Source organism: Acipenser ruthenus, chromosome 35, assembly GCF_902713425.1.
Source record: "Acipenser ruthenus chromosome 35, fAciRut3.2 maternal haplotype, whole genome shotgun sequence".
Classification (NCBI taxonomy): Eukaryota; Metazoa; Chordata; class Actinopteri; order Acipenseriformes; family Acipenseridae; genus Acipenser; species Acipenser ruthenus.
In genome coordinates, this window is record NC_081223.1 from 3,130,723 (window position 1) to 3,148,180 (window position 17,458).

The 17,458-nt window shown below is 47.7% G+C and overlaps 1 protein-coding gene across 2 annotated transcripts in view; it reads left to right on the forward strand.

The window, feature by feature from the left end:
• Positions 1-1,809: 1,809 nt before the first annotated feature.
• Positions 1,810-17,458, forward strand: part of LOC117971395 (retinol dehydrogenase 13-like) — a 34,964-nt gene continuing 19,315 nt past the window's right edge. Inside the window, exons 1-3 of one of the 2 annotated variants that reach the window (XM_059007296.1) lie at positions 1,810-2,114; positions 2,449-2,583; positions 10,550-10,741. In XM_059007296.1, coding sequence (XP_058863279.1) covers positions 2,045-2,114; positions 2,449-2,583; positions 10,550-10,741 — 397 coding nt within the window. In that variant the 5' untranslated portion in view covers positions 1,810-2,044. The remainder of the gene's footprint in view (positions 2,115-2,448; positions 2,584-10,549; positions 10,742-17,458) is intronic. The other variant, XM_059007297.1, reaches the window with a different exon arrangement.

Genomic DNA, 17,458 nt, shown 5'->3' on the forward strand with positions numbered 1-17,458 from the left:
CTTCATAAAAGGCCATATACATTTCATTTGCATTTCTTGACCATGGTTTGACTTCAATAAGTGCATCATTTGCATGCACCCATTTTCCAGTAGCACCCACAGCAAGAACAGACACATAGTGTCCTGAAGTAACACCCTGTCCTTGGTGTATGATAATGGAAGCTAATTGGTAATTCCTGTTGTCCACAGTATTGTGCTCTTCTGCACAGCAGTAAACTTAGCATTGTGTCACTTTGTAACGGTCCCGTCTGGTTTGGTTTCCCAAAGCATAAGCTGGACTGCAATCAGTCTCCCTGCTCATTGAATAAGTCCACGTTTCATGATTGGAGTAGTTTTGCATTGCCTACATTTGCTACCAGGAATCATTGCCCATTTGTCATTTCTATAAATGAGTTCTTCCAAACACATGGAATCTGTACGAGCAGGTAGATGTAGAGGATAAACATGCAATACCTCTCGGTTTGATGAGCAGTAGTTACATGTAGTACATAGGAATGTCATGACTTATTGTGACTGAAACCATGCGAGATACTTCAGGACAAATGTCAGACAATTTGGTGAGAAACTCTGCAACATGGTGCTGCTCACCTCTATTGAAAGGTTCTCCTAAGAAGTGACAAATATCCACAGTAGTTAGAGACGCAGTGGATGGCAAGTGATCCTATTTGTGAACAAAGCTCCTGATAGCCTCTTGTTGACTGTGTTTTAATTAATCCTTCAGAGGTTGCAAGTGAAGAAGGCACTGCAATGTTGCATTTGCATAGCATGAGATGAAATTGGGGTTGCTCAAGCCTCTGAGTGGATGTGTAAGTGCAATGTTCTCTTAGAAGACTGAGGCTTTTGCTGTTCCTGAGCATTAATGATGGCTCGGTGAATGAATACGCATGATAATTCCTCCTTCAAGCTTTTCAACTTCGGACAATAAAGCCCTCTGAGCCGATGGTACTCTTCAACTGCAGTTTGACATACCCCCTCTGCAAGCCCCACTTGTATTTAGCCCGGCCCAACGTGGTTTACTGGGGAAGAACAGCGGGTAAGTATGCTACATATGTCAATCACTCAGCATCTTATTCACTCTTTATGTATCTACGTTGAATAAGTAGCCTCGCATTTAACGGGTTAAATCACTTTGTGCCGCCGATTTCTGTACTTATTCAACATGCCTCTAGCTTCTCTGTGTGTCACTGCTGTGGTGTTTTTTTTTTTTTTTTGCATGAACCAACCACCGATCCATCATAATAAGAGCAAACTTAAACACTGCTATAGTTTACAGACGTGTCTGTCCAGCGCTTACTAACGCGCGCGCCATGCAGTGAGCCAATAAACCACGCACATGACCAGATGACTTCGTCCAATAACATGCAAGCTTAAACAAAAGGCACCAATCAGATGCACAGCGCCAGCTAGAAACTTTGTCATGGCAAGAGGTGTCAGCAGTGAGATTTGCTTCAAGTTAATATATATATATATATAGGTTAAGATGTGCACGGTAATTAAAAAAAAAAACCCTGAACCTTCTCAAGCCCCTCCAGGAAACATTCTGCGCCTCCAGTTTGAGAACCACTGATATATAGAGTGTCTGCGGCAGGAAACCGGAGCTGTCAAGCGCCCTTTGAACTCACAGTCAAGTCACTTCTCAACAAAGCAGAACGGCTCATTGCACTAGGAACCCCTGAGAATGACAGCAAACTAGAGCAAGGTGAACCATGCCGCGCTGCTTCACTTCATCTGCTGCTTACGTTTCTAACAGACTCTTAATCTGGTTTATTAAGCTTACAGCTATTCATAGCACTTAAACTCCTCAGCAACAAGAGGAGACACTGCCTTTAACACAGTGAGACACAAGCCTGCTGAGGACCAAGTTAACACAGTGAGACACAAGCCTGCTGAAGACCAAGTTAACACAGTGAGACACAAGCCTGCTGAGGACCAAGTTAACACAGTGAGACACAAGCCTGCTGAGGACCAAGTTAACACAGTGAGACACAAGCCTGCTGAGGACCAAGTTAACACAGTCAGAGTCCAGAATTCTCTCAGCACAGCAATGAAACTGGAGCATTTGAGCACTGGCCCGTTGGCAAAGTACGGAGCGGCAGGTGCAGTCACTGCAATAAGTAAGTCTCAGTTAGCGTTTCATTCATTCCTTCATTCATGCATTCATTCTTTGGTTTATTTGTCGAAGGTAAGCAGCTTCGCATTACGTTTTCTGTTCTAAAATAAATGGCTCCTAAGGCCTTGTAGTTTATTACGATTCACCTCCTCATAGACTACACAGAAAAACAAAATGATCCACTTAAATATGCATAAGAAAGTGCCTCTTAAAAGAATCCTCCTGTAGTATGAAATTGAGCATGAATGTGTGGCCCTTGCAGAGTGGTGCAGGTGAGGCAGGTGTGGCTCTCTGTCGATGCTGCAGCTCTCCTGTCTGAGGTGGGCCTCTTGTTTCAGGTCTGCTTCTGCTGCGCAGGTGGATTGCGGGCGGGGTGTGCAGGAGCAAAGCAAGGCTTGATGGGAAGACTGTGTTGATCACCGGCGCGAACACCGGTATTGGCAAGGAGACAGCGCGCGACCTGGCTGGGAGAGGTACTGCACCCACAGGTCAAATGTTGCACACGGAGGGGGTAGCGCAGGGCATGCACCGCACTGCTGTGGGTGTCAAACAGCACAGTAATCTTACCAAGGGCTTTCTTCTTGTGGTTTAGAGTCACTTTGTGTCATTTTCACATGTAGGTGACTTCTTAAAATGTTTCATTCAGGGGAGTGCAGAGGTCCCCGAGGGTCTCCCCTGGTAAAGGCATGGCCATGTGGTGTGCAGAGGGAGTCACACAGTCTGGTTGTCTGTGCTCCGATGCTTGGTGCCCGTGTGGTGATTGTGTGTTTGTTGTGCTCTGATGCTCGGTGCCCGTGTGGTGATTGTGTGTTTGTTGTGCTCCGATGCTCGGTGCCCGTGTGGTGATTGTGTGTTTGTTGTGCTCTGATGCTAGGTGCCCGCGTGGTGATTGTGTGTTTGTTGTGCTCTCATGCTCGGTGCCCGTGTGGTGATTGTGTGTTTGTTGTGCTCTGATGCTCGGTGCCCGTGTGGTGATTGTGTGTTTGTTGTGCTCTCATGCTCGGTGCCCGTGTGGTGATTGTGTGTTTGTTGTGCTCTCATGCTCGGTGCCCGCGTGGTGATTGTGTGTTTGTTGTGCTCTCATGCTCGGTGCCCGCGTGGTGATTGTGTGTTTGTTGTGCTCTGATGCTCGGTGCCCGCGTGGTGATTGTGTGTTTGTTGTGCTCTGATGCTCGGTGCCCGCGTGGTGATTGTGTGTTTGTTGTGCTCTGATGCTCGGTGCCCGTGTGGTGATTGTGTGTTTGTTGTGCTCTCATGCTCTGTGCCCGTGTGGTGATTGTGTGTTTGTTGTGCTCTCATGCTCGGTGCCCGTGTGGTGATTGTGTGTTTGTTGTGCTCTGATGCTCGGTGCCCGCGTGGTGATTGTGTGTTTGTTGTGCTCTGATGCTCGGTGCCCGCGTGGTGATTGTGTGTTTGTTGTGCTCTCATGCTAGGTGCCCGCGTGGTGATTGTGTGTTTGTTGTGCTCTCATGCTAGGTGCCCGCGTGGTGATTGTGTGTTTGTTGTGCTCTGATGCTCGGTGCCCGTGTGGTGATTGTGTGTTTGTTGTGCTCTGATGCTCGGTGCCCGTGTGGTGATTGTGTGTTTTTGTTGTGCTCTCATGCTCGGTGCCCGTGTGGTGATTGTGTGTTTGTTGTGCTCTGATGCTCGGTGCCCGTGTGGTGATTGTGTGTTTGTTGTGCTCTGATGCTCGGTGCCCGTGTGGTGATTGTGTGTTTGTTGTGCTCTGATGCTCGGTGCCCGTGTGGTGATTGTGTGTTTGTTGTGCTCTGATGCTCGGTGCCCGTGTGGTGATTGTGTGTTTGTTGTGCTCTCATGCTCGGTGCCCGTGTGGTGATTGTGTGTTTGTTGTGCTCTGATGCTCGGTGCCCGTGTGGTGATTGTGTGTTTGTTGTGCTCTCATGCTAGGTGCCCGCGTGGTGATTGTGTGTTTGTTGTGCTCCGATGCTCGGTGCCCGCGTGGTGATTGTGTGTTTGTTGTGCTCTGATGCTCGGTGCCCGTGTGGTGATTGTGTGTTTGTTGTGCTCTGATGCTCGGTGCCCGTGTGGTGATTGTGTGTTTGTTGTGCTCTCATGCTCGGTGCCCGTGTGGTGATTGTGTGTTTGTTGTGCTCTGATGCTCGGTGCCCGTGTGGTGATTGTGTGTTTGTTGTGCTCCGATGCTCGGTGCCCGCGTGGTGATTGTGTGTTTGTTGTGCTCTGATGCTCGGTGCCCGTGTGGTGATTGTGTGTTTGTTGTGCTCTGATGCTCGGTGCCCGTGTGGTGATTGTGTGTTTGTTGTGCTCTCATGCTCGGTGCCCGTGTGGTGATTGTGTGTTTGTTGTGCTCTGATGCTCGGTGCCCGTGTGGTGATTGTGTGTTTGTTGTGCTCTCATGCTCGGTGCCCGGGTGGTGATTGTGTGTTTGTTGTGCTCCGATGCTCGGTGCCCGTGTGGTGATTGTGTGTTTGTTGTGCTCTGATGCTCGGTGCCCGTGTGGTGATTGTGTGTTTGTTGTGCTCTCATGCTCGGTGCCCGCGTGGTGATTGTGTGTTTGTTGTGCTCTGATGCTCGGTGCCCGTGTGGTGATTGTGTGTTTGTTGTGCTCTGATGCTCGGTGCCCGTGTGGTGATTGTGTGTTTGTTGTGCTCTCATGCTCGGTGCCCGGGTGGTGATTGTGTGTTTGTTGTGCTCCGATGCTCGGTGCCCGTGTGGTGATTGTGTGTTTGTTGTGCTCTGATGCTCGGTGCCCGTGTGGTGATTGTGTGTTTGTTGTGCTCTCATGCTCGGTGCCCGCGTGGTGATTGTGTGTTTGTTGTGCTCTGATGCTCGGTGCCCGCGTGGTGATTGTGTGTTTGTTGTGCTCTGATGCTCGGTGCCCGTGTGGTGATTGTGTGTTTGTTGTGCTCCGATGCTCGGTGCCCGTGTGGTGATTGTGTGTTTGTTGTGCTCTCATGCTTGGTGACCGTGTGGTGATTGTGTGTTTGTTGTGCTCTGATGCTCAGTGCCCGTGTGGTGATTGTGTGTTTGTTGTGCTCTGATGCTCGGTGCCCGCGTGGTGATTGTGTGTTTGTTGTGCTCTGATGCTCGGTGCCCGCGTGGTGATTGTGTGTTTGTTGGCTCTGATGCTCTGTGCCCGTGTGGTGATTGTGTGTTTGTTGTGCTCTCATGCTCGGTGCCCGTGTGGTGATTGTGTGTTTGTTGTGCTCCGATGCTCGGTGCCCGCGTGGTGATTGTGTGTTTGTTGTGCTCCGATGCTCGGTGCCCGCGTGGTGATTGTGTGTTTGTTGTGCTCTCATGCTCGGTGCCCGTGTGGTGATTGTGTGTTTGTTGTGCTCCGATGCTCGGTGCCCGCGTGGTGATTGTGTGTTTGTTGTGCTCTGATGCTCGGTGCCCGTGTGGTGATTGTGTGTTTGTTGTGCTCTGATGCTCGGTGCCCGCGTGGTGATTGTGTGTTTGTTGTGCTCTCATGCTTGGTGACCGTGTGGTGATTGTGTGTTTGTTGTGCTCTCATGCTAGGTGCCCGTGTGGTGATTGTGTGTTTGTTGTGCTCTGATGCTCAGTGCCCGTGTGGTGATTGTGTGTTTGTTGTGCTCTCATGCTAGGTGCCCGCGTGGTGATTGTGTGTTTGTTGTGCTCTGATGCTCAGTGCCCGTGTGGTGATTGTGTGTTTGTTGTGCTCTCATGCTAGGTGCCCGCGTGGTGATTGTGTGTTTGTTGTGCTCTCATGCTCGGTGCCCGTGTGGTGATTGTGTGTTTGTTGTGCTCTGATGCTCGGTGCCCGTGTGGTGATTGTGTGTTTGTTGTGCTCTCATGCTAGGTGCCCGTGTGGTGATTGTGTGTTTGTTGTGCTCTGATGCTCGGTGCCTGTGTGGTGATTGTGTGTTTGTTGTGCTCTCATGCTAGGTGCCCGTGTGGTGATTGTGTGTTTGTTGTGCTCTGATGCTCGGTGCCCGCGTGGTGATTGTGTGTTTGTTGTGCTGTGATGCTCGGTGCCCGTGTGGTGATTGTGTGTTTGTTGTGCTCTCATGCTCGGTGCTCGTGTGGTGATTGTGTGTTTGTTGTGCTCTCATGCTTGGTGCCCGTGTGGTGATTGTGTGTTTGTTGGCTCTGATGCTCGGTGCCCGTGTGGTGATTGTGTGTTTGTTGTGCTCTCATGCTCGGTGCCCGCGTGGTGATTGTGTGTTTGTTGTGCTCTGATGCTCGGTGCCCGTGTGGTGATTGTGTGTTTGTTGTGCTCTGATGCTCGGTGCCCGCGTGGTGATTGTGTGTTTGTTGTGCTCTCATGCTTGGTGCCCGTGTGGTGATTGTGTGTTTGTTGTGCTCCGATGCTTGGTGCCCGTGTGGTGATTGTGTGTTTGTTGTGCTCTGATGCTCGGTGCCCGCGTGGTGATTGTGTGTTTGTTGTGCTCTCATGCTCGGTGCCCGTGTGGTGATTGTGTGTTTGTTGTGCTCTCATGCTTGGTGACCGTGTGGTGATTGTGTGTTTGTTGTGCTCTCATGCTAGGTGCCCGTGTGGTGATTGTGTGTTTGTTGTGCTCTGATGCTCAGTGCCCGTGTGGTGATTGTGTGTTTGTTGTGCTCTCATGCTAGGTGCCCGTGTGGTGATTGTGTGTTTGTTGTGCTCTGATGCTCAGTGCCCGTGTGGTGATTGTGTGTTTGTTGTGCTCTGATGCTCAGTGCCCGTGTGGTGATTGTGTGTTTGTTGTGCTCTCATGCTAGGTGCCCGCGTGGTGATTGTGTGTTTGTTGTGCTCCGATGCTCGGTGCCCGCGTGGTGATTGTGTGTTTGTTGTGCTCCGATGCTCGGTGCCCGCGTGGTGATTGTGTGTTTGTTGTGCTCCGATGCTCGGTGCCCGTGTGGTGATTGTGTGTTTGTTGTGCTCTCATGCTCGGTGCCCGTGTGGTGATTGTGTGTTTGTTGTGCTCTCATGCTTGGTGACCGTGTGGTGATTGTGTGTTTGTTGTGCTCTCATGCTAGGTGCCCGCGTGGTGATTGTGTGTTTGTTGTGCTCCGATGCTCGGTGCCCGCGTGGTGATTGTGTGTTTGTTGTGCTCCGATGCTCGGTGCCCGCGTGGTGATTGTGTGTTTGTTGTGCTCCGATGCTCGGTGCCCGTGTGGTGATTGTGTGTTTGTTGTGCTCTCATGCTCGGTGCCCGTGTGGTGATTGTGTGTTTGTTGTGCTCTCATGCTTGGTGACCGTGTGGTGATTGTGTGTTTGTTGTGCTCTCATGCTCGGTGCCCGTGTGGTGATTGTGTGTTTGTTGTGCTCTGATGCTCAGTGCCCGTGTGGTGATTGTGTGTTTGTTGTGCTCTCATGCTAGGTGCCCGTGTGGTGATTGTGTGTTTGTTGTGCTCTGATGCTCAGTGCCCGTGTGGTGATTGTGTGTTTGTTGTGCTCTGATGCTCAGTGCCCGTGTGGTGATTGTGTGTTTGTTGTGCTCTCATGCTAGGTGCCCGCGTGGTGATTGTGTGTTTGTTGTGCTCCGATGCTCGGTGCCCGCGTGGTGATTGTGTGTTTGTTGTGCTCCGATGCTCGGTGCCCGCGTGGTGATTGTGTGTTTGTTGTGCTCCGATGCTCGGTGCCCGTGTGGTGATTGTGTGTTTGTTGTGCTCTCATGCTCGGTGCCCGTGTGGTGATTGTGTGTTTGTTGTGCTCTCATGCTTGGTGACCGTGTGGTGATTGTGTGTTTGTTGTGCTCTCATGCTAGGTGCCCGCGTGGTGATTGTGTGTTTGTTGTGCTCCGATGCTCGGTGCCCGCGTGGTGATTGTGTGTTTGTTGTGCTCCGATGCTCGGTGCCCGCGTGGTGATTGTGTGTTTGTTGTGCTCCGATGCTCGGTGCCCGTGTGGTGATTGTGTGTTTGTTGTGCTCTCATGCTCGGTGCCCGTGTGGTGATTGTGTGTTTGTTGTGCTCTCATGCTTGGTGACCGTGTGGTGATTGTGTGTTTGTTGTGCTCTCATGCTCGGTGCCCGTGTGGTGATTGTGTGTTTGTTGTGCTCCGATGCTTGGTGCCCGTGTGGTGATTGTGTGTTTGTTGTGCTCTGATGCTCGGTGCCCGCGTGGTGATTGTGTGTTTGTTGTGCTCTCATGCTCGGTGCCCGTGTGGTGATTGTGTGTTTGTTGTGCTCTCATGCTTGGTGACCGTGTGGTGATTGTGTGTTTGTTGTGCTCTCATGCTAGGTGCCCGTGTGGTGATTGTGTGTTTGTTGTGCTCTGATGCTCAGTGCCCGTGTGGTGATTGTGTGTTTGTTGTGCTCTCATGCTAGGTGCCCGTGTGGTGATTGTGTGTTTGTTGTGCTCTGATGCTCAGTGCCCGTGTGGTGATTGTGTGTTTGTTGTGCTCTGATGCTCAGTGCCCGTGTGGTGATTGTGTGTTTGTTGTGCTCTCATGCTAGGTGCCCGCGTGGTGATTGTGTGTTTGTTGTGCTCCGATGCTCGGTGCCCGCGTGGTGATTGTGTGTTTGTTGTGCTCCGATGCTCGGTGCCCGCGTGGTGATTGTGTGTTTGTTGTGCTCCGATGCTCGGTGCCCGTGTGGTGATTGTGTGTTTGTTGTGCTCTCATGCTAGGTGCCCGTGTGGTGATTGTGTGTTTGTTGTGCTCTGATGCTCAGTGCCCGTGTGGTGATTGTGTGTTTGTTGTGCTCTCATGCTAGGTGCCCGTGTGGTGATTGTGTGTTTGTTGTGCTCTCATGCTCGGTGCCCGCATGGTGATTGTGTGTTTGTTGTGCTCTCATGCTCGGTGCCCGTGTGGTGATTGTGTGTTTGTTGTGCTCTCATGCTAGGTGCCCGTGTGGTGATTGTGTGTTTGTTGTGCTCTCATGCTAGGTGCCCGTGTGGTGATTGTGTGTTTGTTGTGCTCTGATGCTCGGTGCCTGTGTGGTGATTGTGTGTTTGTTGTGCTCTCATGCTAGGTGCCCGTGTGGTGATTGTGTGTTTGTTGTGCTCTGATGCTCGGTGCCCGCGTGGTGATTGTGTGTTTGTTGTGCTGTGATGCTCGGTGCCCGTGTGGTGATTGTGTGTTTGTTGTGCTCTGATGCTCGGTGCTCGTGTGGTGATTGTGTGTTTGTTGTGCTCTCATGCTCGGTGCCCGTGTGGTGATTGTGTGTTTGTTGGCTCTGATGCTTGGAGCCCGTGTGGTGATTGTGTGTTTGTTGTGCTCTGATGCTCGGTGCCCGTGTGGTGATTGTGTGTTTGTTGTGCTCTCATGCTCGGTGCCCGCGTGGTGATTGTGTGTTTGTTGTGCTCTCATGCTAGGTGCCCGCGTGGTGATTGTGTGTTTGTTGTGCTCCGATGCTCGGTGCCCGCGTGGTGATTGTGTGTTTGTTGTGCTCTGATGCTCGGTGCCCGTGTGGTGATTGTGTGTTTGTTGTGCTCTCATGCTAGGTGCCCGTGTGGTGATTGTGTGTTTGTTGTGCTCTCATGCTAGGTGCCCGTGTGGTGATTGTGTGTTTGTTGTGCTCTCATGCTCGGTGCCCGCGTGGTGATTGTGTGTTTGTTGTGCTCTGATGCTCGGTGCCCGCGTGGTGATTGTGTGTTTGTTTTGCTCTCATGCTCGGTGCCCGTGTGGTGATTGTGTGTTTGTTGTGCTCTCATGCTAGGTGCCCGTGTGGTGATTGTGTGTTTGTTGTGCTCTCATGCTAGGTGCCCGTGTGGTGATTGTGTGTTTGTTGTGCTCTGATGCTCGGTGCCCGCGTGCTGATTGTGTGTTTGTTGTGCTCTCATGCTCTGTGCCCGCGTGGTGATTGTGTGTTTGTTGTGCTCTCATGCTCGGTGCCCGTGTGGTGATTGTGTGTTTGTTGTGCTCTGATGCTCGGTGCCCGCGTGGTGATTGTGTGTTTGTTGTGCTCTCATGCTCTGTGCCCGCGTGGTGATTGTGTGTTTGTTGTGCTCTCATGCTCGGTGCCCGTGTGGTGATTGTGTGTTTGTTGTGCTCCGATGCTCGGTGCCCGTGTGGTGATTGTGTGTTTGTTGTGCTCTCATGCTCGGTGCCCGCGTGGTGATTGTGTGTTTGTTGTGCTCTCATGCTCGGTGCCCGCGTGGTGATTGTGTGTTTGTTGTGCTCTCATGCTCGGTGCCCGCGTGGTGATTGTGTGTTTGTTGTGCTCTCATGCTCGGTGCCCGCGTGGTGATTGTGTGTTTGTTGTGCTCTCATGCTCGGTGCCCGCGTGGTGATTGTGTGTTTGTTGTGCTCTCATGCTCGGTGCCTGTGTGGTGATTGTGTGTTTGTTGTGCTGTGATGCTCGGTGCCCGTGTGGTGATTGTGTGTTTGTTGTGCTCTCATGCTCGGTGCCTGCGTGGTGATTGTGTGTTTGTTGTGCTCTGATGCTCGGTGCCCGTGTGGTGATTGTGTGTTTGTTGTGCTCTGATGCTCGGTGCCCGCGTGGTGATAGTGTTTGTTGTGCTCTCATGCTCGGTGCCCGCGTGGTGATTGTGTGTTTGTTGTGCTCTCATGCTAGGTGCCCGCGTGGTGATTGCATGCCGCGATCTCGCCAAGGCAGAGCAGGCGGCGGCAGAGATCCGCAGGACCACGGGGAACGGCAACGTGGCGGTGCGACGGCTGGATCTGGCCTCGCTCAGCTCCGTGCGCCAGTTCAGCAGGGAGTTTAATGAGAGAGAGGAGAGGCTGGACATCCTCATCAACAATGCAGGTATACGCTGCCCCTGGCAGGGCACAGCTCACCCCCCTACAAAAATATATTAACAAATGTTACTCCGACTAGTGAAGAGCTAAGGAGAGTAAGTTTATTACAGCTTTTACTAGTCCGAACACCATTACACTGCGCTGATGAGCCCCAAACAGGGTGAAACATTCCTGCAGTTGCTGTGCTCTGACTTTGAAAACGCTGTCAATGTTGAAGGCTTTTGGCAACTTCTATGCAATTTGATTGGCTTGTAACGATGACATTTGCATATCCTGATTGCCCATAATTATTATTATTATTATTATTATTATTATTATTTTTTATTTTATTTTTTTTCAATTTGAAATGTCCAATTATTTTTTATTTCAACCCGGCTCACCGCTGCCACCCCCCCACTGACTCGGGAGGGACAAAGACGGACACACGCATCCTCCGAAACGTGTGCCATCAGCCGTCCGCTTCTTTTCACTCTGCAGGGCTGCCATGCAACCAGCTTGGAGCTACAGCGTCAGAGGACCATGTAGCTCCGGGTAGCTTACAGGCAGGCCCACAGGCACCCGGCCAGTCTACAGGGGTCGCTGGTGCACGGTGAGCCGAGGACACCCTGACCGACCTAACCCACCCCACCCGGGCAGAGCTCGGCCAATTTTGTGCCGCCCCATGGAAACTCCCGTCCACGGTCGGCAGTGGAATAGCCTGGACCCGAAGCAGCGTCCTCTAGGCTATAGTGTGCATCCTGCACTCCATGTTTATTTCCGAGTGGTGTTAGCACTGCAGGGGTCCCCAGGACCGAGTTTGAGAAGCCCTGCTCTAAACGGACCCAGTGTGAACACAAGAGGAGAGGTGAACCCTTTTATTGGACTAACCTGTAACAATAATTAAAAACAAAGCTTTTAAGAACTGAAGGTCTCTTCTTCAGGTGAAAGTAGGAATGAGAGATTGGTGTTTACATTCAAAGGCGGCATCACAACTTAACAAAAAGACCCCATTTTGAATCACTGCGATTCTAAGGTAAGGAAAAAAGCAGACTGAGAAAAAAACAGGATGTGTAGCTGTATAATAAACTATGACAATAACAAAGACTTAAGTAAATAAATGATATGAATAAAATACAAATAAGCAAACAATTGTAACAGTGTGCCAATGTATGGAATGAAATAATAGTACAAAAAATAAAATAAATAAGTAAATAATATATCTATACATGGAAGGGGGGAGAAAACAAAAAAACAGAGGGGACACCACATCAAAAGGGCAACAACTCAGGTAAGACCACTATTAAATGTATTTATCTTAATGCTAGAAGTCTCAGAAACAAAATGCATGTAGAAAAGGAGAAGCCATACTAATGGGGGATTTCAACTTCCCCTGTATAAAATGGGAGAACCCAATGGGGGGCACGACGGACGAAATTGAAATGGTGGAAATGACAAATGACTGCTTCCTAACGCAATTTGTCAAGGCACCGACTAGAGGGGAGGTTTGATTTAGTCTTTTCAAATAACGAAGACAGAATAACTAAAACAGAGGTCAGAGAGCCATTGGCAAACTCAGACCACAACATGGTCTCATTTGAAGTTTTTTTTAAACCCCCAAAAGTAATGACTAAAGCTAAGGTTTACAATTTTAGAAGATCATGCAACAGTCTCTTGACACGGGTTGTACCGACAGACTGGAAAATTGCAAACGTAATACCGATCCACAAAAAGGGAGACAAAACCGAACCAGGTAACTACAGACCAATAAGCCTGACTTCTATTATATGTAAACTTATGGAAACTATAATAAGATCTAAAATGGAAAATTACCTACAGTGCCTTGCATAAGTATTCACCCCCTTGGACTTTTCCACATTTTGTAGTGTTACAACCTGGAATTAAAATGGATTTAATTGGGATTTTTACCATTTGATTTACACAACATACTTAACACTTTGAAGGTGCAAAATATGTTTTATTGTGACACAAAAGTTAATTAAACAAAAAAAAAGACATTTGTTGGTTGCATAAGTATTCACCCCTCTGAGTCAATACTTGGTAGAAGCACCTTTGGCAGCAATTACAGCCATGAGTCTATTTGGGTAAGTCTCTACCAGCTTTGCACATCTGGATCCTGCAATTTTTGCCCATTCTTCTTGGCAAAATTGCTCAAGCTCTGTCAAGTTGGATGGGGGCCGTTGGTGAACAGCAATTTTCAAGTCTTGCCACAGATTCTCAATCAGATTGAGGTCTGGGCTTTGACTGGGCCATTCTAACACATTCAGGTTCTTGTTTTTAAACCACTCCAGTGTAGCTTTGGCTGTGTGTTTAGGGTCATTGTCCTGCTGGAAGGTGAACCTCCGCCCCAGTCCCAGGTCTCTTGTAGACTGAAACAGGTTTTCCTCTAGAATTTCCCTGTATTTGGCTCCATCCATCTTGCCCTCAATCCTGACCAGTTTCCCAGTCCCTGCTGATGAAAAGCATCTTCATAACATGATGCTTCCACCACCATGCTTCACTGTGGGGATGGTGTTCTCAGAGTGATCAGCAGTGTTGGCTTTGCGCCACACATAGCGTTTTGCGCTAAGGCCAAAAAGTTCAATTTTGGACTCATCAGACCAGAGAACCTTTTTCCACATGTTTGCTGTGTCTCCCACATGCCTTTTGGCAAAATCCAAACGGGATTTGATATGGGTTTTTTTCAGCAATGGCTTTCTTCTCGCCACTCTTCCATAAAGCCCAGCTTTGTGGAGCATCCAGGTTATAGTTGTCCCATGGACGGTTTCTCCCATCTCAGCTGTGGATCTCTCCAGCTCCTTCAGAGTTACCATTGGCCTCTTGGTTGCTTCTCTGACTAATGCCCTCCTTACCTGGTCACTGAGTTTTGGTGGACGGCCTTCTCTAGGCAGAGTCGCGGTTGTGCCATATTCTTTCAATTTTTTAATAATGGATTTAACGGTGCTTTGGGGGATGTTCAAAATTTGGGATATTTTTTTATAACCCAACCCTGATTGGTGCTTCTCCAGAACTTTATCCCGGACTTGTTTTGATAGCTCCTTGTTCTTCATGATGGTTTGTTTAGATATGCTCTCTAACAAACTCTGGGGCCTTCCAGAAACAGGTGTATTTAATCTGAGATCATGTGACACTTTAATTGCACACAGGTGGACTCCATTCAACTAATTACGTGACTTCTTCTGAAGGCAATTGGTTGCACCAGAGCTTATTTAGGGGTGTCACAGCAAAGGGGGTGAATACTTATGCAATCAAGACTTTTCAGTTTTTCATTTGTAAATAAAAATATGTAGATTTTTTTTCCCCACTTTGACATTATGGTCTATTTTGTGTAGATCAGTGACAACAAATCCTAATTAAATCCATTTTAATTCCAGGTTGTAACACTACAAAATGTGGAAAAGTTCAAGAGGGTGAATACTTGTGCAAGGCACTATATATGGTAACAATATCCTGGGAGACAGCATGGTTTTAGGAAAGGGAGATTGTGTCTAACTAACCTGCTTGACTTTTTTGAGGATGCAACATTGACAACACTCTCTCTCTCTCTCTCTCTCTCTCTCTCTCTCTCTCTCTCTCTCTCTCTCTCTCTCTCTCTCTCTATATATATATATATATATATATATAACGTCACCTCGAAAATTATTGGTACCCTTGATACCAAGATGAGCAAAAAAGACATGTACAGACGTGCTCAAATTTGTTGGTACCCCTCCACATAAAACGAAGAATGCACAATTTTCTCTGAAATAACTTGAAACTGATAAAAGTAATTGGCATCCACCATTGTTTATTCCATATTTAATAGAAATCAGACTTTGCTTTTGATTTTTTATTCAACATAATATTGTAAATAATAAAACAAATGAAAATGGCATGGACAAAAATGATGGGACCGCTAACCTAATATTTTGTTGCACAACCTTTAGAGGCAATCACTGCAATCAAACGTTTTCTGTAGCTCTCAATGAGACTTCTGCACCTGTTAACAGGTAGTTTGGCCCACTCTTCCTGAGCAAACTGCTCCAGCTGTCTCAGGTTTGATGGGTGCCTTCTTCAGACTGCAAGTTTCAGCTCTTTCCATAGATGTTCGATAGGATTCAGATCAGGACTCATAGAAGGCCACTTCAGAATAGTCCAATGTTTTGTTCTTATCCATTCTTGGGTGCTTTTAGCTGTGTGTTTTGGGTCATTATCCTGTTGGAGGACCCATGACCTGCGACTGAGACAGAGCTTTCTGACACTGAGCAGTACGTTTCGCTCCAGAATGCCTTGATAGTCTTGAGATTTCATTGTGCCCTGCACAGATTCAAGGCACCCTGTGCCAGGCTCAGCAAAGCAGCCCCAAAACATAACCGAGCCTCCTCCATGTTTCACTGTAGGTATGGTGTTCTTTTCTTTGAAAGCTTCATTTTTTCGTCTGTGAACATGGAGCTGATGTGACTTGCCAAAAAGCTCCAGTTTTGACTCATCTGTCCAAAGGACATTCTCCCAGAAGGATTGTGGCTTGTCAATATGCATTTTAGCAAATTCCAGTCTGGCTTTTTTATGTTTTTCTTTCAGTGGAGTCCTCCTGGGTCTTCTTCCATGGAGCCCACTTTCGCTCAAAAAGCGACGGATGGTGCGATCAGAAACTGACGTACCTTCACCTTGGAGTTCAGCTTGTATCTCTTTGGCAGTTATCCTTGGTTCTTTTACTACCATTCACACTATCCTTCTGTTCAATCTGGGGTCAATTTTCCTCTTGCGGCCGCGCCCAGGGAGGTTGGCTACAGTTCCATGGACCTTAAACTTTTTAATAATATTTGCAACTGTTGTCACAGGAACATCAAGCTGCTTGGAGATGGTCTTGTAGCCTTTACCTTTACCATGCTTGTCTATTATTTTCTTTCTGATCTCCTCAGACAACTCTCTCCTTTGCTTTCTCTGGTCCATGTTCAGTGTGGTGCACACAATGATACCAAACAGCACAGTGACTAATTTTCTCCATTTAAATAGGCTGAATGACTGATTACAAGATTGGAGACATGTGTGATACTAATTAAATAAACTAATTAGTTTGAAATATCTCTATAATCCAATTATTTATTATCTTTTCTAAGGGGTACCAACAAATCTGTCCAGGCCATTTTAGAATATCTTTGGAGAATAAGCAATAATTCATCTCTTTTCACAGCTTCTTTGCTTTATTTTATGACATACCAAAGGCATGCAAGTATACATGATAAAATAGCTTTTAATTTCATCACTTTTCAGGAGGAATGAAGCATTATTTCAATGAGCTGTAAGGGTACCAACAAATTTGAGCACGTCTGTATATATATACACACATACATACAGTATATATGCATACATATATATCAATGGTTTTGGTTCCACAGCATTGACTGATCCCACAGCATGTGACGTGTCTTCAGCAGTGTGATTATCATTGTTGAAATGTCAGGCAGAGGTGCATGTGAAAGGTTGAATGATGATTCAGTGCCTCTGATCTCTGTTCAGTGTTCATGTATTTACAGGTAGTGCATCGGGATCCATTGCATGAAGGACGGGTCTCACTGTGGACTGCATATACTCTTAGATGCTTGTCTCTTCTGTATGATATCAGTAGAGCAGTCTTGTAAGTAGGTGCTGTCTGTAGACGGGTCCTGCTGTAAGCTGTCTGAGCTGTATTTCTCTGTGGTCGGGTGATAAGTGAGGACCAGAGGAATTGTGTCATCTGCATGTTGTTTACCATACCTGTCAACATTGAGTTTTCAAAATAAGGTAGCTTTTGTAAAGTGAAATCTCAGTGTCCTGAATTGATGTGAATACCTACATAAGACAAAGGCATGCAACTATCCCACTTTATTACGTGGTAGAATGACTGTGATACGCTACTCCTTCTAATTGCTTTTAAAAAGGAAACCTATCAAACAGAAAAACAACCATCCATGCCATGCATCACCATCACATTCTCTCTCAGCTCATGTGGTTCTTACTGTGCTGTAGTAGGTGGCTGATTTGGCAGCAGCAGACAGTACCTTGTGAACCGCTCCACTGTAGTTGATTTTGCACGACAGCAAAGCATACACAGTGGCGTTGTTACTTTCATCACACCACAAACCTAAAGGCTGAGTTTGCTGCTGCACATTGACCTCGCCAGCAAAGGGTGAGCTGTGGCACCTACTTTATACAAGAACAAAATGCTATTCATCACACTGGACATGCTGTTGCAGATCAATAATACCACTGTCAGTAACATGTCATTGTCAACTCTCTTCTATTTTAAATGCACACACTACTGCTGGACAAACACATGTTATCAATCAATCAGAATTTCTAAAGCAATGTTGATGCTGAAATTGTAATAGAAATGTCTTTGACTGTGTGTGTGACTTGTAGACTTTCCTGCAGAATCCTTTGCAGCGTGTGAGTCTGGGAACATGTCTGCAGAGTTCCTGAGCTGGTCACAGCATGTAAAGGTCTCTGCACATGTGTAACTCTCTTGATCTCCGTTGATCCTTTGACGATGAAGCGCTGGTTTTCTGAACATCGCTGGCTTTTTGGTGTTTTTGTGATCTCTTGTGCTTACAGTACCACAAACCTCATTCTTGCTCCCATGTCCCACTGTTAAAATCAGTCCTGCATAGTTTACAGAAAGTGTGCCCTTCTCCAGCGCTGCTCAGGATTATGTAATGTTAATGCAGATTTAATTTTGTTTGGTTTTTATAAGAATCTTTAGGGGTGC